General features: G+C 38.9%; 1 protein-coding gene and 1 pseudogene across 2 annotated transcripts; one reads left to right on the forward strand and one right to left on the reverse strand.

Moving 5' to 3' along the window:
• The first annotated feature begins 5212 nt into the window (after window positions 1-5212).
• Window positions 5213-6895, forward strand: LOC146674418 (uncharacterized). Its single transcript, XM_085401063.1, has 2 exons — window positions 5213-5535; window positions 6142-6895. Exons 1-2 carry the CDS (start codon window positions 5213-5215, stop codon window positions 6893-6895), a joined length of 1077 nt encoding a protein of 358 aa, XP_085257189.1.
• Window positions 6896-6963: 68 nt separating this feature from the next.
• LOC146674419 (G2/M phase-specific E3 ubiquitin-protein ligase-like) lies at window positions 6964-10667 on the reverse strand (annotated as a pseudogene). Its single transcript, XR_014910627.1, has 7 exons — window positions 10302-10667; window positions 9612-10102; window positions 9132-9442; window positions 8841-9020; window positions 8306-8478; window positions 7909-8123; window positions 6964-7617 (listed from the first exon to the last, which is right to left on the reverse strand). The product of XR_014910627.1 is annotated as a G2/M phase-specific E3 ubiquitin-protein ligase-like (transcript).
• Window positions 10668-22326: the final 11659 nt, after the last annotated feature.

Here is a 22326-nt window from a genome sequence, read left to right on the forward strand (position 1 = left end):
CAGACCTCTGTACTCCTTGTCGTCCCCATCAGTGATGAGGCCGACTATTGCAGAGTCATCAGAGAACTTCTGCAGGAAGCACTGGGTGGAATTGTGGGAGAAGTCTGCAGTGTAGATGGTGAAGAGGAACGGAGCCAGAACCGTTCCCTGTGGGGCCCCCGTACTGCAGACGACCCTGTCCGACACACAGCCCTGAGTCCTCACATTCCTATACAATCCCACCCTTTGATTCTTAAATCAAGAATCACATTAATACCAGAATTTCTTTCCTGACATTCTGTATATCACATCAACATTATTGTTCACTTAAAGGAGTTTCACACTGTGTATCTTCACTTCACTGTTCTCTCACCACCCTTTGTTCATCTTTAATCACCCCCACAATCTAAGCTGTCACATGCAAATGGAAACAACAATGACACAGAGGAAAGGCCTTCTCCAGAGTGTCAAAATACTTTGCATGGCAAAGTGAAACAGCATTAGGTGGTCATTCTCAGTCACAGTCATGGCTCCTGGTGTCTGTGCCATCTACAGAGTCATAATTCCAATGCTGGTCTCCCTCTGCGCTGTCACCTTTGGAGCTTGGCACGCTCTCTTCACATTTCTATTCCAACGCGGCTGTAGATGAGGAGCAGAGCATTTTGTACACTCCTGTAGTCTTCCTCAACATCAACGTAGAAACTCTTTCATTTTATTTTAAGATTTTGTTGTTCTCCTCATGACAATCTTTTGGAAGCCCAGTGGTGCAGCCCACTGTCGTTTGTCAGTTGTCCTGGAGATGGTTCCTGCTTCTCACTGGTCCTCTTGAAGCCTTCTCTCCCAGTCATGGTCTGCATTTGCACCTCAGTCAATCCTTCCGTATCCCTCATGTCACGGTCCCTGCAATTTAAAAATGAAAGCTCACCCCTGCTATGATTCAATCATCCTTCCTCAAAAATAATACTAGTTCACTAGTCTATGTATCACTTCTTAACCTGCTAAGTGAACCGGACAAAATGATGGTAACAGAAATGCATGCTTAATACTGTTTGATCTTCATGAGCTTCATTGCATGTGTGTTTGTGTTAGTAGGATTAATGCATTTTTCCGTTTGTGTAATTTTTGTGTACCTCTCCTCTTTGCGGTGCTCCAGACACTTTTCAATTCTCCACACAAGGCAGTCATTTTTTCTTCCCAGTTTCCTAAACTCAAATTTCATTCCCACACTAAAACAGCCTTCCTCCATGTCCTGCCCTGCTCCTTCCACTGTGGTCTCATCTCATCTCCCCCCCCCCCCCCCCCCCCCCCCCCCCTTAAGGCGGTCCAGTGAGAGTCAGTTGTCTTTCAGCTTTGTCCTGTTTTCCACTGTCTCATCTTGCCATTTTGCTCCAAAAGTGGCAAATGTGCAACTCAGGCAGTCCTTTCAAAGTCCATTCACACACAGTGAAGTTGCAGCTCGTTGGAAATGCACATCCATCCATCCAGTCATGATGATGCCATTTTTCTCCTTGCTGCCGCTGTCTTGCACAGTTGCTGCTGGACCTTTTCTTCACTACTCAGGATGCTGCTGTAAGCTCTTGATATCCATCTCGTTGTTCTGGAACTGCATTTCTTGTCTTCAGGGAGAGATTCTTGGAGCTTGTGTTCTCAAGGTGACAAACACATGGAAGTTAAGCTATAATTTTCTTCTGACTGCGGCACGTGGAAAATTGATCCGGGTCTGCTCTTCACCTGTGACACACTGAGACATTTTGATCATTCTTATCACTGCTTAAAACAACACATCTCCTCTCTCTGATTCTGAACTCCCCTTTCTTAAAAACCCAGAGAGATTGTAGTTGTTCTACATTGAAAAACACCAAACCCTCTTCCTATTTTTTTTCTTTTTTGCTTATTTTCATCAACAAGTCTGCTAAAAAAGACCTTTTCATGTGTGTAGGGGAGCTCCTAGGGGAGCTGGTGGCCTGCAGTACCACCCTCTCCCTCTAGTTGGAAACAACTTTTACACACATTTCTACACTTCTCTCTTCTTTTTGTTCCCCATTTTCAACATTTTTTAACCCCATTTTTTCTGTTTTTACACACACATCAACTTTTCCCACACAACCATTCTCTGCAATCTTACACACCACACATTTACTCAGTTTTTACCATACAGTCAGATATTGAGTTTTATATCTGGCCGCTGGGTGAAACGTCCGCTGCTACTGGATCTAGATCCCATATTTACATTCAGAGCGTCCCCTGCAATGGCCTTCTTCCCTTCTCGGCAGAAAAGTGCTAAAATACCATCACTCCACACACTGTATTGTGCAGACGTGATTATCAACGGTGGACTCAAACCACCGTTCCCTGTGATGGACCGGTGTTTTTGCAATTACTTTCTGGCAGACGACTGCTTTTCTTTTGCACAACACCGGAACCGAACACAAGCCTGGGGACTCGAACCCCAGGATTTTCCTTACGGAGACTTGAACTCCAGAGCAGCAGGCACTTCACGGCTCGGCCAGACAAAAAACTCCTCATGACTGTATATACAACTTAGCTACAACTCACCCATCTGCAGGAGTCCCCTCAAAATTTATGGTCTCGGTGGTGGCTGAAACACACGGCTCCGTGACATCTCCATTTCCTTTGCTTCAACAGCCGGTAGGACAAAGGTACCTTTTCCTCAGGGGTGATCAGCCCGTCCACGGAACCGTTGTTCAGCAACCACACGGACCATCCTGTTCATGACGCCATTTTGTTGTGGAAGTTTTCCATTTAAATAAAGCCTGCAGACGAACGGTGAGCGGTAGCTAACAATCTTTAATCAAAACACACAAACAACAGACAACCAAGCTTGATGAAGTCCCTGCATGACCGTGGGGCAGACGGTCAACAGAGTCTCCCTGAGCCTAGCATGGCTCTCAGTTAAATACCTTCTTCAGGAACAAAAGGCAGTACACAGCGTTAAGGTTCACACTCCCTTGCTAACTCCCAGAGTCCTCGAAGAGACAAAAGTTTCTTCCTGTGGAGTGGTCTGCTTCCCCCAACTTCCTTACTACACCCCCACCATTTGTCTTACTGTATGAGTGTGAGACTTGTTAAAATCCAGTGGCACCAAGGCATTATACAATAAAATAATGTGATTAATACATAAGTAAAATAAATTCCTATACAAGATAAAGATCAAACATAATGGTCTTCATATTTTCACTTGGTCTGCTGAAAGAATGCATTCACTGTGATGTTGTGTAGCCAGCTGGACCACATTTCTACACAAAGTTCCTCAACGGACTGTAGTCTTTGAAGCTACGATTCAGCAATGATTGTTTTTACTATTGTTGCTGTTGTTTTTTTGTTTTTTTTATGCAGGTTTGTTTTTGTTTTATTGTTAGTAGTATTGGCAACTTGTATTGGATAGTCATGGTCCCAGCACTTCCTGGGGTCCACTCCCCAATCTTAGTTTCGTGTATTGCTCTCTCTCTTCCCAGGTACTTGTGAGCTGGCTGTTCTTGCTGCATGCACCCGCCTGCTGCTAGAGCTTCTAGTTTTTCCAGCCACTTAAGGACTGGATGATGAAAAGAGGATGAAAGAGTGTCACTGACATTAAAACATGACATTAAAATGTCTTTTAAGAGCACTCTGGTCATGAGGGCAGCAGAAATATAAGCAACAATTATAACAGTTTTGCAAAGATACTTTATATGGCCAAAAATGACTGGGTGGAGTCATAAAAGACACTTGCAAATGCATAATTGCTCTATTTTATATATGAGCTCTTCATAAATCCTGTTCACTGCAGTTTATTTACCACTATAAGCAAAGATAATACACATAAGGAAATTATAGTAATCCATTGGCCAATGGTTGATACGCCAGAAAACCCTGCATGGCAATACCCCCACCTCCCCCAGAAAAAACGCATACAAGCCCCCACCTCATGTTGCACCCTAGACTGGGGGTACAGGAGAGCAAGGGTTAAAAAAGGGTGATAGGGTTGAAGGTTGAGTACACTAATCATACCAAAACTGAAAGCATAACCTCCAGAGTTAAACAAGGTCAAAACAACAAGCAAAACAAGTTATTCCACAGTAGTGCTACCTAAACCCTACGAGAAACAAAAGCCAAACAAAAGGCAAGCGCCACCCTCATACTAAGATGAATAGGCAGTTTACCCCTTGTGCGTCAGACACACACACACACACACAGGGTTAAACAATAAAGGGTTTGCTGCTGCTGCCAGTTGCTGCAAGAGGAATGGCTGCTGGAGGCAGTTTTTTTTAAATGGAAACTCAGTAGCTGTCATATCAAAACAAGTCCAAAACAGCTCACCCAATCCAACCAGGGACCAGCAGAGACTCTTAATTATGAGGTGCCGTAAGGGACATTATTACTGAAACGCTCTCACACACACTACTGAAACGCTCTCACACACACTACTGAAACGCTCTCACACACACAACTGAAACGCTCTCACACACACAACTGAAACGCTCTCACACACATTACTGAAATGCTCTCACACACACTACTGAAACGCTCTCACACACACTACTGAAAACCAAGAAGATTTCAATTGAACAGGAAGGTATTTTAGCTGCACAGGAAGGTGAGGAAAAACAAATAACACATTAATGCACAGCTAACACCGTGGTGACGTCTACAACAGTCTGTTAGAGGTATAATTGAAAAATCTTTTGCTTTCATCAGTGACTATCCAAACATTGTTGTAGGGTAGCAGCCTATTGCAACAAGTCGGGGCATCCTGGCTATGCTAGCTGCCCGTATAATCTGGAAAGACTGTGTCTGACAGTACCTCATCTACAATGAAATTACATCGGATCTTTGTCATTTTTTACATACATTCTTTGTTGTTTGAAGTGAGAACCAATGAAGAAGATGTTGAAAGATTTTTTTACTTGTGCTCTGCAATGTAGGGGCGCTCCAAAATGAAAATTCGGACAATATCAGACAAGAGCAGCTTTATAGAGAGCTAGATGATCATACACGAACTCTATCAGAATTTCTTGCTGCTGTATCTCGATATGATCCCAATAATAGGGTTGCCACTAACCTACTAGGATCCTTGTATAGATGCTTTTGCAGATTGCTACATGAATATGATGCTAGACAGAGATCTGCTTATGTGACCCACAGATTGTTACCCCCAACCACCTTGAGTGGTCATCCAGGTCGGCCACGATACACTATATCTGCTGAACAGATTTCTCACTTTGTTTCCATTGGTATGACATGGCAGAGAATTGCATCATGCTTTGGAATAAGTCGAACAACCCTGTACAGACACAGACAAACTTTGGGAGTTGAGCCATTAAGCTATGTGGATATTTCAAATCAAGAACTGAATGGCCTTGTGACGGATATCCTACAGAACACTCCAAATGCAGGGGAAGTATACATTCTTGGACGTCTGAGATCTCGTGGCTTAAGAGTTCAACGTTGGAGGGTCAGACAAAGTCTACAGGAAGTGGATCGTATTGGACGTGCATTTAGACGTCGTCATGCGATAAGGCGAAGGATCTATAGTGTTCATGCCCCCAACCACTTATGGTAAGTTCACTGGTTTGAAACAAATGGCCAGGCCTTCTGTTTAAAAGTATTAACACAATACATCAAAATTAAAGGTCCTTCATTCAAAACATTACTGAAGTTAATCTATATGATCAGCATAAGATAATAATAATAAAAAATAACAATAACCAAAAAAACTGAAATTGATATAAGTATGTTAAATATTTGGGAGATTCATAGTACATCAATTTAGATGTTGTCTAATGTATATACTGTTGAGTTGTTTAATCCTTTATTTTACATCACAATTTTAATCTCTAACATCAATTGTGCCAGGTAAACGTAGTGTGGAAAAAGACATTTTATGCCACTGTGTGTATGTGTGTGCACATGTAAGCACGTGTGTGTGTGTGTGTGTGTGTGTGTGTGTGTGTGTGTGTGTGTGTGTGTGTGTGTGTGTGTGTGTGTGTGTGTGTGTGTGTGTGTGTGTGTGTGAGAGAGAGAGAGAGAGAGGTGTGCTGTTGTTGAAGTAAATGTACAAAATGAAACCTCTAGTTTTTGTTTAAGTACAGGGTCAGGAATTCACTACTAAATAATATGAACAAACATGTGGAACTGTAGTAATGCTTTCTGATCTCTCAACAGGCATTTTGACGGCAACCACAAGTTGATTAGGTGGCGCTTGGTCCTGCATGGCTGTGTTGATGGCTTCAGCCGAACTATCATATACTTACGTTGCTTATCCAATAACAGAGCCTCAAGTGTCTTATCATTATTTTTGGAAGGAATACAAAACTTTGGTTTGCCCTTAAGGGTCAGGTGTGATCATGGTATGGAAAATATGCAGGTTGCTCATTTTATGTTACAGAGAAGAGGAGTAGGCAGTGTTATTACAGGTGTTTCAGTACATAACCAAAGAATTGAAAGACTGTGGGCAGAACTCAACAGAGTTGTATCAAGACACTTTATAAATATCTTTAACTTTATGGAAGAACAGGGTATGTTGGATTCACTGAATGAGCTACATCTTTTTTGTCTGCATTATGTTTATTTGCCAAGGATTGAAAGAGCATTAACAGAATTTGTCAATCAGTGGAACAACCATGGTCTCTCTACACAAGGAGGACAGACCCCTCTTCAGCTGTGGCATACAGGTGTCACAAACAATGTGGGAATCCTGTCGTTTATAAATGACATTTTTCATGTTGATAACTATTATGGCGTTGATAAAGAAGGGCCATTACCAGAACTTCAAACAAACAATAATGTCAATATTCCAGCTATTGACATCAACATAAATGAGACTGCAATGAACATAATTCAACAAGTGAATCCATTAGAAAATGATGGAAATCATGGAATAGATGTGTTTTCTTCACTTTTACACCTTCTGAATTAAATAAAATATTTTGCAAAAAATAAAAAATAAAAATATACAACAAACATTTCAGAAAACATATGTGATCGAAGCTAACATATTGAAACCATTTTCTTTAAACTGATAAAATGACAGCTCTGTTGTCAAACAGAAACTGCAGAAGAATAAACAAACACAAAGACAACCAAATCAAAAACCGATGGACATACACATGAAATGAGTAAAGTGACACAAATTTTATATATTCAAACTCAACAATCTAAATTAACTTCTGACGTGCTGTTAAACAATTGGTATCTACCTGTATGAATCCTGAAGAACAATCACTTCTTGTCAAATTGATGTCTTAAAACATCAGTTTGACTGAGGCAGGTAAATTTGGAAATATTAAAACCTTAACAAGTTAATACTCAATACTCACTTTGAATCAATAGAGAGACCAATACAAAAGAGAAACACGCAAACTCCTCCAGCATAATGTGTTCATACCCTGCCAAAGCCGTAAGTGTTACCTAATGCAAAATCAAACTTCTCCTTGAACAGCTGGTATGAAACATGCAGTGGCAGCCTAATGCAGTTAACACACGTGTTGGCAAGAGGGAAAATTGGTGTAGAAGAGAAGTCATCGTCTCCTCTATGAATGAACTCAATCGAGGGTGCTGGGGAAAAGCCAATAGGTGGCACCGCAGTTGCTCCAGTTGCAAAGGCCAATATCTTCTGTAATTTGGAAGGTCCTTCTTCTTCTGCATAAAACAGAGAAGGAAAAAAGTGTTAAAAGGTTATTTCATTTGGCCAACATAAATTGTCAGTGAGTACTAATCTAAAGCAAGAATTTTAATGACTGTTATTGCAATGACTATAGAGCATGCTTTTCATCTTTCAATAGTCTCAAAGAACTATGTAAAAATGTTACTACAACCAAGAGGGTAATGTGGTGTTATTGTTATATGAGTATGTTATTTAAAATAAAGATTTCAGAAATGCTAACCTATAAATCGTTACATCTATTTATTGTGCATTAAAGTGACAATTACCTTCTGCATCTTGGAGATAGTCTCTCCAGAAGGTAACAACCATCTCCTCAGCAGCTCTTCTGTTGCTTCCTTCTGGAGATAGATGAATGTTAAAAAGATCATCCACCTGGTCAGCAGTCAGCATATGTGGCTCATAGCAGAACAGAGGGCGAAAACTGTCTGGATGCCTCCTCATTTTCTCGAGAACCCCAAGAGTTTTCAGACCTTCACAAAATCTGGATAAACAGCACAAAGAAATTTTATTCAATAATTCTGCAATTTCATGCTTCTAAGTTAATTGTATATTATCAATTTGGCACAATCAATTATACTAGGTTATTAACTGGCCATTTTGATTAATAGGTAAGATTTTTATCACCATTTTAATTAATCTGAAAAACACAGAATACCCAAATACCTTTGAAATGGACGTTGAACCCTGTGGATGACCTGAAACATGACAATGTCATGTACCAGCAGATCCCTGTCTCTTAGTGAACGCATAGGCCTCAGGCATCCTGCATTGGTCAAGTAATCAAGCAGAGGTTCTTTTGACTTTTCAAGGTCCTCAAGGGTTGTACTTTGAGATATCTAGCATCACAAAGAGCAGAGGAAGGGCTTGTTATGGAAGTTACTCAGTAGTCTTATAACCTATTAGAAGGAACCCAGCCACCAGTAGTCTACACAATCACAATATGCCCAAGCGTACATTGGAAGTCAAATGACTACACATATTTTTTTAATATGTTTACAATGTGCTTAAAAAAATGAGAAAATATACTCTTTTGTCTACCCTTATCTGCTGAGTCTTAGTTTAATACAGCAGCAACATATAAAAACTTGGCATTCAGCAATGGCCAGACTGATCCGGATAAACATTCCCTGCAAAAGAAAACTGGAACACAAACTATTTTCAATTCACTATAAGATTTATAAAATAAACATATAGAGACCTTTCTGGCTTTTTCAAAGAGTTCCAGGTCAGCTATGTCTTCCAGGGCTGGATTTGCTGAATTTCCAACCAACCAGAAGGGAAAATACTGTTTGTGACAGAAAGTTAGGTGGTGGACCACCATGTACCAAGCTCACTGCAATGGCTCTCCCAGAGATGTAGTACCAGTCCCCTCTGAGAGCTGCAAAGCAACAGAATAAAAGGAAAAGCAAAATTGTCAGTAATGTTGCCTGTAAAAATAAATATCAGTTAAACAGTTCCCACTATTAATCTTAGAAAAACAGGTAATTACCAGTACTGTCAAGAGCCAAGTTCTTGCAGTTTTCTTTCCCCTCAAACATGGCTGACCTGGCAATTGTGTCCATCAATAGTCTCAAGAATTCCCTCCTCGGCCCACCTAAATCAACCCCTTCCTCATTTTTCCCCATATCATCTGAGAATTTCACACAGATCATCAAGTTGGGATCATAAGATAGCCTTTGAAAACCATGCAAGGCTCCCTCCCACACAGCAGAGCGATTTATATTAAATTTGCACTGCTGTTTTGTGCTAATTTTTCTTGATAGTTCCAGCAGTATCTCTTGAACAGGGACTTTTTCTGCACTAAAAAAAGAAAAGAAAATATATCAGCCATGTAGTCATGTTACAGAATTTGAGAATATGTGTCACACTGATCATAGAGATTTAAAGCTTAAAAGTTTTATATTGATTTGACAATTCTGGAAAGCTATAATCATGTCTCAAACTCAAATTCTGTATGTTTGTTACTCACATCTGATTCTCCAAGCTCGCAATTATAGCTTGATTTAAATCCTCATCATCTGAAGAATCGCCAGAAAGCGATGCCACGAGAGTTAAATATGAAGAATAATCTTCATCATTAACACTCATGGCAGGGATGTCTTCACTTCTTGCATTGAAATCTCTGCTGTGACTGCTTGTGCTAGGTTTGTCATCACTTCTTGCCATGTAGCCTTCATCACAAATGCTGTTCCCATCACTTCCTTGCTTAGCTCGTTGCCTTTTACCAACACTCCTTCCAATACAGTTGGTCCCAGTATCATCTTCTTCATCACTGCTAGTGCCAGGGTTATCACCTTTAACATGACTTCTTAACCTTGTAGTGACTTGGCTGCTCATGTCTTGGATTTTTGAACTATCAACTTCAAATCAATCATTGTCACTGTCCTTATCAGTTGCACAACTGCTTAATGCTGATTTGGAGCTGATGTGGGAAGGATCTTTGTCTTCATCTGATTCACTCTTCAACAGAGAAAGACCAAAAACATATATCAAAAGCAAGTAATTATAGCTTATCTTAAAAAGATTGAAATAAGAAATATCCATATTGATTGCTCCCAAACACTTGTTTTAAATAAATATATTCTATTTTGCTAGAAGCCCAATTGTTGACATGCTTTTTCCCAAATCATGATTACTTTTCATTCTTTTAGAAACTTACTAAAAGTGTCCTTGATGGCCTTACATAGAGGGCTTTGGTTTTAAAAACCTTTAGGATCAGCATCCCATTCAGCTCCTGACCATCTTTGAGCTTTGGAGACACCAGCTTATGGCCACAAGCCATTAGAAACTCGAGGCTACAAAAAGTAAATAGGGACAACAGCAATTGCTAATTAGTTAAATATTTTAAATATTAGTTAAATATTTTATTATATACTGTTCTGTTTGTGTGTATGCTTTTATGACTTTTAAATTCTACTGGTATAGTCCATATGTTTTTATAATAATGAATAATATTGTAGCGGGTCAGGGCTGTTCGGGGTTCTGTTTGTACAGTTATGTTTTGTGCATGTTGCCATAGTGACGGGTGACCCCCTCTCGCTGCGACGGTGTGTCCTTCCGGGGTCAGAGGGCGCCCTGTCTGTTGTTGTTGTTGTTGTTGTTGCCGCGCTGAGCAGTTAGCTAGCGGCAGTGTTCTTCTGCAAATGTTAATAAACGGCTGTGCTCCCTGGCTAGCTCACGGGAAGCAAGACCAAACGATACCTCCGTCTCCTCCTTGTCTGAGCTCGCCACAATATTTTAAACTTCTTTACTTTGGTATATTATCTTTAAGTACAAGTCATTACATGAATACACACAGTAACAATAAACAAAAGTATTTTACCTGACATCCTCTGGAATGCGTTCACCAAAGCTTTCCTTGATGTGTTTCACGACAGTTTGGTTGTCCCAGGTCTTCTGGAATTCAAAAGCACTGAGGATGTGCCCATGTTTGTGTAACCATAATTTTGAACCTTGTTTGCACACTACTCCCCATGATGGAGTTGGAAGTAGTATAACATCTTTGTTGAAATGGTCATGCTGCTGGGCCATAGCTCTGAAATATAAATATAACTATTAGATACCATAAACAACAGCAAGTGATAACTAATAATACTGAGATGCAGACAGCAGAACACTATCCAAACCCCTACACAGAATGTTTCATAGACAAAATTGTTGTAGTTAGGCAAACATAAGGGTGAATTTTATATACTTTTTTTTTTTTATACTTTTCCGAGAATAAGCGCTTCTTTTGTGGTTCGGACTCCTTCTGACATTTCTTTGGAGGTGGAGGAAAACCAAAGTAATTGCTTAAAGGAGCGTCTTCGACATCTTTAAGAGTTCTAAACAAATGTCTGTCCTCCTCCAGAAAATCCTATGTACGCAAACACGCGTTGCAACTTCTTATCTTGTGAGCGTCTTTTGTTTTGACAGCGAATGCGCACCTGCAGACCACTTATGTGCAGCCCTGGTTATTTAGCTCATCATATTGCAGCCACAGAAATTCTTTTGTCCATGAAACCATAAAGCTGCACTTTCTTTTTGCCTTATAGTCTGATTTGTCATAACTTTTCCATTTTGTGGTAAGCTTTTCTTTGGCTTTCACTTCTTCACCCTGACCTGTCTTATTTGGCTCAGCAGAACTAAAATATATATCCTGCTGCTTTTACACACGCACTCACATAACGCTCAGCGATTCTCTGCGCGATCAACCTCTCACATGTTTAAGCTTGCTGCGGGAGATTTCACTTGTCATGTTTGCGTAGTAAGCTAACGATTAATAAGACGATGTCAGAGGAATTGGTGCGCAAATTATCATCACTCACAGATCAGTGCTGTCGCTCTCTATACACAGTTCGCGCGATTGCAAAGTGAAAGCAAAAAACAAGCGCAAATTCAAACGCGATTTCAATATGTCACATATTGACAGCGGCTCGCCGATGCCAATGACATAATTAGCCAGCTACATTTCTGAAAGAATGCAAAAGCATTGACATATATTTTTCCTTCCTACGATAGCCCGACGGGCAGGGAAGAGATAGATTTTGGTAGCCTGGAAAAATCGCTAGCCCCGGGACGTCGGGCTAGCGATTTTGCGAGCCCTGCAGTATATTCTTAAATATCAGACTATTACATATGGCCCCATTTCAGGCAAGTGAATACAAACTCATCAAACTTTGTAACTACCTTTTTCTTCTGGTGCCTGATGTCCAGCTCCCGAAGCATTGCCGAGTTTGATAACGTGGTGCAGGTGCACATTCTCTCCTGACTGTAGATGTCGCTGGCATGGGCAAGCTGCTACGTTGACGTGAGGGAAAGAGGGATGTTAAGTAACTATCCAGTCCGTCCACACTGGTACTTGCAATAGGTTGCTGCCCCACGACTGTCGCATTTGACAAAGTTCTGATGGTCTCTGCTGAGGCTAATATACTGTTGAGTAATGCGGCTCCTTCACTTAGGCTACTAGCAGGTTGCTGAGTAGACATCTGTGTAGTGGTTTGAAGTGTACCACTTTTTCCTTCACTTTCCTGGTCTGGACACAACTTCCTGTTCATCTGAAACTCCTTCCTGTTCAACTGAAACGCCTGAATATTGTATATTGTATATTGTATAGCTTTCTTGTTATACGTAAAATTGTATTGTATTTATTTAAATTTTTACTTTTTAATTATTTTACTTGCATTTTTTAATCACTCTCTTATATTTAAATGTTCATTTGCTATTTCATCTAGGGTTTGAGAGTAACGAAATTTCTATTCTCTGTATGTCCTGTACATGTGGCAGAATTGACAAATAAAGTTGACTTTGACTTTGACTTTTGACTTTCCTGTTTAACTGAAATGCCTTCCTGTTCAACTGAAACGCCTTCCTGTTTAACTGAAACGCCTTCCTGTTCAACTGAAATGCCTTGGACTTTCAGTAGTGTGTGTGAGAGCGTTTCAGTAGTGTGTGTGAGAGCGTTTCAGTAGTGTGTGTGAGAGCGTTTCAGTAGTGTGTGTGTGAGAGGTAAAATTTCAGTAGTGTGTGTGAGAGCATTTCAGTAATAATGTCCCTTACGGCACCTCATATAATTGGGCCCTCATCATCTCCAGTAAGCGCAGGATTCTTTTTCAGCAAAAAGAAGGATAAATAACTGAGACTGTTGTGGATTATACAACATAAATGTTTACAAGTGCTGTCCTCTGCTTTCGAGCTCCTCCAGGGGGCCACAATTTTCAATAAACCTGACTTGCAGAATGCTTATCAGTTTGTGAGATTCCGTGAGGGTGATGAATGGAAGGCAGCATTCAATACTCACCTGGGACATTTTGAGTACTTGGTGATGCCAATCAGTCTAACCAGTGTCCCAGCCATGTACCAGGTTCTCGTGAATGACATTCTCAGGGATTTCATCAACCGGTTCATATTCGTCTACCGTGATGCTATTCTAATCTTTTCCAAATCAGTATCCGAGAACAAGAGTCACATCAGACAGATCCTTTTAATGGATGACTTCGAAAACACAACTTTCTTTTTTTTTTATATATATAAAACTCTGACTTGAATTATGAGTCTGTGGTCTGGAAGAAAGTCCTGTAACTCTGTCTGCAAAATACAGTATGTAATGACCAATGCTGGGCAATTAATTATATAGTTACTTCTTCAAAAAAGTAACTCAGTTTGGCAAACAACAAAGTTTTTTTGCAGCTATTTTTTTAAATGCAGCCAAGGTGGTTTTTTAAATAAACATTTCAAACTATTTACAGAACAATCAGCTGTTCTGCATCAAATCTGATGCCACACAAATTATTTGTGTCACTCCAAAAAAAATATTCTGTCCACTATGAGATAAAGGAGAACAACAGCCTGATACCTGCAGGCCTGACAACAGGAGATGTATCACTCCTGTAACTCCTGTAACACTCAGCAGTCGCCTAATTGTTCTGACACACACAACAAAACTATTGACTACACTACACACTAACGACACAAGATTTGCGCTAAACGTCGCAAATCTCTCACATCTCAAAACACCGCCGTCACTCCAAAAACTTCCCCCGTTTCTTAACAACTACATGCCACGTTGCCATATCATTTTTTGATTGGTCGACATGGTACTTTTTTGGACGAATAGGAAAGGCAGAGGGGAGTGGGGTTTGTTTTTGCTCACAGGCGGAGAGTGCTTTCGAGCGTTTTCCGTATAAAACGCTGTTTTTCCCGTTTCTTCCCGCAGTAAATATAAACAACGATAGTATTCAGGAAGAAAACCAAACACTGCATATATTTTTATCACAACTCTGGTTTTACGTGGCTTATCAACACAATTTAAAAACTGGTATAAAGTCCACACTTTTTCCGTCAATTGTCCTGTCTGTCCTGCTCACATCTCCAATGGTTGTACACGTTGTCATTAACGTGTCTTCACTCCATATCAGCCACATCGCCTTGCTAGCTAAAACACGGCACATAAGGACGCTGTCATAGCCTGTCAACGACGTTGATTAGCTGCATATATACGAATGTGAATCGCATTGTTGGCTGGACTATGGGATAAGGTGGCATCGTTCTAATCCCATACGGGAGCAGCCAGTCACTCACTGACTAACACTGCAAAACAGAATTGTTAAAGTATTAATTTTAATTTCAATTCAAGTTAGAATTTTTTTTTGTTCGCAACGCAGATTTTCTGTGCGCAGAGACCGTGCCTGCAGTGCGCAATTGTGCACGTGCGCAGCTTAGAGGGAACATAAATCACTTGCACAACAAAGTTCTGCGTTTGAATTCGACCACACATATTACAACACAATGAAACTTTGGTGAAAGCTTACGTATGACTGTACAGTGCAATTTTGAAACTGCAAGAACCACAGGACAGATGAAGTTTTAGAGATGAAACTTCACAAACCAATGTGTAGCCTGGGAAATGGTTAGCCACACAGGACACAATTACTGGGGTTCTTAATGTGCAGTTTTATTGTCAATAACGACTGAATAAACCAAAAAAATGTCCTTTGACCTTTACTTTTGTCAAACAGCGGCCATATGGACTTGTACTGAACATCGACAGCACAAGAGGTAACGTGGCAAAGTAACAGAATAACCGACTAAACAAAGATACGCCAATACAATACGAGGAATAAAGGAAATGAAATGAAATACAAAACACAAAAATACGGCAGTGGCCTCTGTCTGTGCAGAACAAAATACAAAGAGCTAAATCACAGAAGGCTCCTTTAAAAAAATGTGGAAGTGTTACATACATTTTTATAAACACTTACATTCCACAGAAATCTCAGCTCACTTGCAATACTGGAGCACACAGACGATCTCGCAACTTATCCCTTGCATGGAGAAAATGGCCGCTCCACGCTGCACATACAGGTCCTTTGCATCATACATTTAAGAAATACATCATCTTGTTAAAATACTGACGTTTTGCCACTGCACTACAATTATACCAATATGTTTCAATGAGTTATCTGCACTGAGCAGTGCTGATTTTCTAACACTGGAAAATAACTCAAAATGTTAGAAATATTCCAGTGTTAGAAAATCAGCACTGCTCAGTGTTAGCCATTGTTAATCTTCAAAACTGACTAGGTTACTTTTAAACATATAACACTGTCAAAAGTGTGAATAGTGTTTCATAGTGTTACAACACAATGAAACTTTGGTGAAAGCTTACGTATGACTGTACAGTGCAATTTTGAAACTGCAAGAACCGCAGGACAGATGAAGTTTTAGAGATGAAACTTCACAAACCAATGTTTAATGTTAAGTTTGTTACATCCCTATTAAATTGACAAATAAATGAAAGCATACAGTCTTGTTCGTCTTTTGCTGCTGTTTATCAGCTGAATTGTTTGTTTAAAAAAAAGCATTTATTTGTTTAAAACAGATATACCAGAAAAAGATTATTATAAAATGAGACTGAACAAAACATTTTGAGTGACAATGTCATAAAACTGTGATGTCCTGGGTCTTTAAGCATGGTTTTTTAGGGTTGTTTTTTTTTTTGTTGTTGTTGTTGTTTTTATCATTATGAGATGTTTATGTTCAGGGTTATGCAGAGATGTTTGAAGGAGCTGGTGCTCAAAGTTAAAAAGGGGCACATAGAACCAGGTTGAATAGATTATATGGAATCACATCATACTATATCACTGTCATCAGGTGGGGACAATGCAAAGCAAATATAGCCTATGTTTTACCCTGCTGATAGTGCTGGAGGGCAGGGGTGTGTTGATCTGAGACTGTAGACTAAAAAATACATTTGCATTTTAAAACAGAGCCATCCAATCCAGTTTATCGCGGTCATCTGGCCTTTAGAGCCTATCCTATCTACCACAGAAGGCAGAGAACACCTTCGTCAGGTCACCAGTCAGGGCTTGTACAGACAGTCAAACCATTTCCACCTATGTGCTACATTCACCAGCTATGGGCAGCTAACCTAACCCCCACTAACTGTATGTGTTTAGACTGTGGGAGGAAGCTGGAGAACCTGGAGCACCCACACAAACTCCACAGAAAGACCACAGCCAGTAAGTGGTTTTTAACTCAAGACCTTCTTGCTGTGAGGCAGCAGTGTGTGTGTGACCTCTGCAAAAAATGTAAGACTGAATCCAAAAATCTTGATTGAATTGACAGTAAAAAGTAAAACATTAAAAATAAAATCTTCAAACTGTGAAGAAGATAACTCTCTTGGGTGTGACAAATGCTATTTTAAAACTGATATACGATGTTATTCTTGTTAACTTGCTCATTATATTATTGTGAAAGCTATAGGCCTACAGTGAATCTTAAAAACAACAGTCATTTAGACATTAGGTAATTTTATGTGATCTATTATAGCACAATGTTTCATTGCAATGCTTTGTTGTAGTGCAGCAGCAGGTCCAGAAGCTCTTTTTTTCATTGTTGATACCAGTCAGCGGTAGCTAGAAGGACTTCTTGACATTTCTTGTTAACCTTCATTTTTCAAATGTATCTGTGTTTTTTGTGTGAATGTTCCAAACAAACTGTGGTGAAACTGAAAACAAACAGTAGGAGGAATGTTGCAATTGTTGTTAGACCTGTTTTTTTAACCTGATACTGACCTGATATCTCCAGGAAAAGTAATGTTTCAGAGAAGCTCAATAGAAAGTGAAAATTATTTTTTTACAGAATAAATGTTTTACATTTCAAACTCTGGACACTTTTAAACAGTTCATTTTTCCTCTGGATTTTCTCATCTCTTCATTCAAAACACACTGTTTATATGATAGCATGTTCATCAAGTTCAAATTCAAATTGACATTTTATTCGTCACATACACAGTCATATAAGTACAGCATACAGTGAAATGCTTGTGTCCAGGGAGGGGGGGCTGCAGACTGAGAACAATTTTTTTTCAATGTAATGAGTTTCATAAATACACCCTTTTTGCACACGCGCTTTTCTACTCAATAATGCTGCTGTCAATATACTTGATATTTATTTATTATCACCTCTGTCAATCCTTGATATTTATTATTGAGTGATTTGTACACATTGTGCTATTTCTTAAATCTGTAAATCTGTAACATATTGTATTGTTAAATAGTCTAGTTTGTTTATGTTATTTTACTGTAACAGCAACAGACTGTAACCCACATAATTTCCTCAGGGATTAATAAAGTATGCTGATTCTGAATGATTCTGAAAGCCTTTCAAGCACAAAATGTATCAGGACTTTGAATGCTAAAGAGGGGCTGAGAAGGTGACTAGCCACTATATTTCCATCTAAAAACTTAAGTCCAAGGGATCAACCAGGGTGGGAACTACACATAACAGGCAACTTAGCAAGGAATCCATTTAACTGTATACAGCGTGTACTTTGTTACCAGCAGAAAGCACCCTCAGAAAGGTCGTGGAAAATGCTCAACTGCCATCACTTTAGGCTGTAACAGAGCGACACACCCTTGCCCAACCACTCGACCCAGGTAAGTCACAGTTGCCCTGTCAAATGATAAACAGTGCCCTAACTCTCTGCAAATAGCCTGTGTCTCCCCTACATCGATATCATGCCCCGCCCAGTCTGTACGAGAAGGCACATAACCAAACAAACCTGAATACTCGAGATAAGGTCTTCAAGTTCAGCCACCTGAGCATTAGTCAAATGGCCCAGACGACACCCCAAGTTCTTAAGAGTCTCTTTGTTAAGTTCTAGCAACATAATGACATTAAAGAAATACATTTTGAGTACCTTCTAAACATTTTGAGAAAATCATGAACTCTGTGCCATTTTTGTTCAAATTAGTAGTTATATAATATTTAAAAGAAAACATTTTCAAATTATTCTTGTAACATATGTACTAGTCACCAAATCTATTGCATTTTAAACAAATCATTGGATCTTAAGATTTTTTGACGTATTTCTTAATTTTTTGTAGAATACTTGAGTTTAACACTCGTGCATACATATATACATCACATCAGTAAGATGTGTTCTGTGTTTGTTCTACATGAAGTTCATGTCAGAAAAGCATGATTCACAAAGATAAGCTGAACCAAAAAGCCAGGCAACTTTCATTGCTGCTGGGCATACACCTTTGTACAGACTGGAAGTCTGAAGTCCTAACTTAAAGACCATCAGCATGCAACAATCTCTTCCTGTCCATCATGCAAGTTAAACATTGCACTTAGCTGCTCAGCAATTCATGTTATGTCCACTTGGATGAAAGGATCTCAAATGAATTACACAAGTGGTTTGAGTTGATCAAAGTCACAAAACCTGTTCTAAAACCCTTGCTTCACTGTTTATGACTTGAGACTCATAAACAGATGTTATTTATAATCTTCATGCAGGAGTCATCACATGAGTAGAACTAGTCACCTTTTGCATTTATTGCCTGCTGGTGAATTATGCAATGGTAATGTAGAAATTTTGGGAAGTCTGTGTCACTTTTGTCCTTCATAATGAAGCCTGTAGTTCAGCCTATATATGTAAATTTTAAAATTAAGATTCATTGTTATCAATTTCAAATCTACATTAATGCAAATATTATGGGTTAAAAAAAGAAAGAACAGCCATTTTTGAACTTCACAGCGCAGTTTGACTAACAATGTAAGAGGAAGGTTACTCGAAAATGCATAGTCTAATGGTTTAAGTAAGTCAGTAGTGATGCTGTTAAAGTGGGCAAATGGCAACATGGAACAAGTTTCCCAACACTGTTCATATTCAGAACCATCCGTACTAAGTAGTGTCAGAATTGTACTTAGTAGCAGACATGAAAGTGAAAGTAATGACACAAATGTTACTAGACCTGTTTGGTGTTTTTCTTTTTTGCTTCTTGTCAATGTTTCCCCCAAAACAAAATTGTTTCAGGCAAGTACAACAGAGAATAAAGACTATTGTTTTAAAATGCAAACCCTTGCAAACACAGAGAAGTTGAGATGCGTGAATTTAAAGTGATTAACAGAATGTGGCTGTGATAAGAATCAGGTGAGGTTGATTGCAGCACAATATTGTATGTATTACTCATATCTTTAGCAGTGATTCTGATTGATTGTTGCAATCATGAGAAGGATGTGCTTTTATCCCCTGCAAATACAAAAAAGCACCCAAACATTTTCAGAGGATAAGGGTAATTTAAAAAATAATCTATTCACCCCTTGCTCAAGCAAAACTTCATCACCAGTTGCCTGACTTTTTTTTTTGGAAAGCTAATGCGACAGTGAAAGGGTGGAGCACTGGGTGGAGCTGAGAATAATCTTCAGGTACTTAAATGTAATTATACCATGACAGAGGTGCAGTTAACAATGGCTCTCCATCAGTTTTTGTACTGTATTGCTGTGATGACTATTCTCTTATGGAGTGGTGAGAAACAAAGTTTTATTTTTCTTTAAACACTTTTGTTATTTTTCCAAGGTTGAAGAAGTATTTGATGAAGTGGAGGTATAATAAAATACTGGGAAAACTACTGGAAATTAATGGATTAATGGCTGGTATCGTGTATTGTTATATATATTATAATGTTGTTATATATTTTTGATATTTTACACATTCATGATAGTAATAATACTGTTTTTTGGAATGTTCACTGTCATTATGCAAATACTGTTTATAAGATTGGGGAAACCTGCAGTCAGCTGAGACCGAAGAAGTCACTTGGATGAGTGACGAAACATTTCTCCCACTGAAAACGCTACGTCCAGATGAACAGAATCAACTTTTGGAGATTACTTAGCTCACAGGTGTGAAACTCCAGGCCTGGAGTTAGATGTGTCCTTGATCCAACACAGCTGATTTAAATGTCTTGTTAGTTTATGGTTACACAAATAAAAGTTATTTGGTTAGAGTTGGACATTAAACTCTACTTGATTAAATTTACAAAAATATAATGTTTGTCATAGTGACACCTCCCTGATTTTTCTACAACAAAAAATACAACAAAATAAAGACAAATAAAACAAAATACATGTCCTACTGAAATGCATTACTTTGTGCTTAATAACAAATACAAAAAAACATGACAATTTCACTAACTTGCATGAGAACATACTGGGAAAACATACAAATGTTTGATCACATGTAATTTCTGTTTTGGCATCACTTCAGTGGCTTCCAGTGCAGTTAAAAATAGAAACTTGAATGCTGACAAATATGTGAAGGGTATCAAATAATTGAGTGCTCACAGTTGTTCTCACAACTAATGAATAAATAACCTAAAGGAGATTGCATTGAAATGTTGATTATACCTTTATGTGAAGAGATACTCAACTATTTAATTAGACATTAAAGCACAAGTAGAGGATAAAACACTTTTATTTCCATTTCGCTATATAAAACCTAGAAAGACATGGTCAGTAATTTTCTGCTAACAAACACATACACACCCCTGTAGGGACTCCGTTTGTAGCTTCACTTTGGCTCCACCTAAAGGCACATTAAAACATAGTTTAAAAGGGAAACCCCACCAGTGAATTAATGAAATTGTTGTTTCTTCTGTTCATGTAAAAGAGAAAGTAAACTTAAAATTCTCACAACAAATTATTACTGCAGGTTCAGACTTGAAGTCAACCATCATGCCAACATTACAAAACGCAGCAACTGCAGCAGTAAAATGCAGATAAAGTATCCTAAAGGAAAGTTTCTTCATCTTCCACTGAACAGCCTCTGCACCAAGATGTGCTCACATTTAACAGGTACTAGTTGTTGTGTTATAGCCTATTGTGATTGGTCAGAATTGTGATAGTGATAATTTAATAAATGAGTAAATAATTTTTACTTATTTAGAAAGAAAAAACACTAGTCATGTGTTTATTTAAATATTATTTTGAATACATTGAAAATAAAACCTATGAAAATACTTCTTGTGGGAAGTAAAGGTGGGCTCTGGCCATAGTAGGAGTGGTGTTGCTTCATGTAATGAGTAGCTCTGAAACAGGTTTACATGCGCCTGGATTAATGCATAGCTTACCACAAATATATTGATGAGTCAGAGTCAGACATTAGATCAAGAGACAAATTCAAGGGCTGAAAATGAAACAAACACTGAAGTGCAAAAGTCTGCAGCTGTTCAGTTGGAGACTTGAGGCAGTGTGGAAATGAACAACTTAAGACCAGATGTAAACATGTTCACAGCCTGGTATCAAATGTGCCATTAGGTGGAGCCAAAGTGAAGCTACAAATGCAGTTCCTACAGGGGTGTGTGTGTTTGTGAACAGAAAATTACTGAGCATGTTACGTTTTTGTAGGTTTTATATTACAAAATGAAAATGAAAGTGTTTTATCTTCCAGTTGTGCTTCAGTGTCAAATTAAAAGTTGAATATGTTTCAAACATTTTAATGTGATCCCCTTTAGGTATATACAGTGGGGCAAAAAAGTATTTAGTCAGCCACCGATTGTGCAAGTTCCCCCACTTAAAATGATGACAGAGGTCAGTAATTTGCACCAGAGGTACACTTCAACTGTGAGAGACAGAATGTGAAAAAAAAATCCATGAATCCACATGGTAGGATTTGTAAAGAATTTATTCGTAAATCAGGGTGGAATATAAGTATTTGGTCAATAACAAAAATACAACTCAATACTTTGTAACATAACCTTTGTTGGCAATAACAGAGGTCAAACGTTTACTATAGGTCTTTACCAGGTTTGCACACACAGTAGCTGGTATTTTGGCCCATTCCTCCATGCAGATCTTCTCGAGAGCAGTGATGTTTTGGGGCTGTCGCCGAGCAACACGGACTTTCAACTCCCACC

Source organism: Rhamphochromis longiceps, linkage group LG3 (genome assembly GCF_057381845.1).
Source record: "Rhamphochromis longiceps isolate RC_006_pf linkage group LG3, R_longiceps_female_GT1.1, whole genome shotgun sequence".
In the NCBI taxonomy this organism is placed as follows: domain Eukaryota; kingdom Metazoa; phylum Chordata; class Actinopteri; order Cichliformes; family Cichlidae; genus Rhamphochromis; species Rhamphochromis longiceps.

Excerpts from the sequence above, each read along its gene's own strand:
- LOC146674418 (XM_085401063.1), top strand. The coding sequence starts at position 5,213 with ATGACATGGCAGAGAATTGCATCATGCTTTGGAATAAGTCGAACAACC. Across the intron at positions 5,536-6,141 it reads CATGCCCCCAACCACTTATG|GCATTTTGACGGCAACCACA; the intron begins GTAAGTTCACTG and ends ATCTCTCAACAG.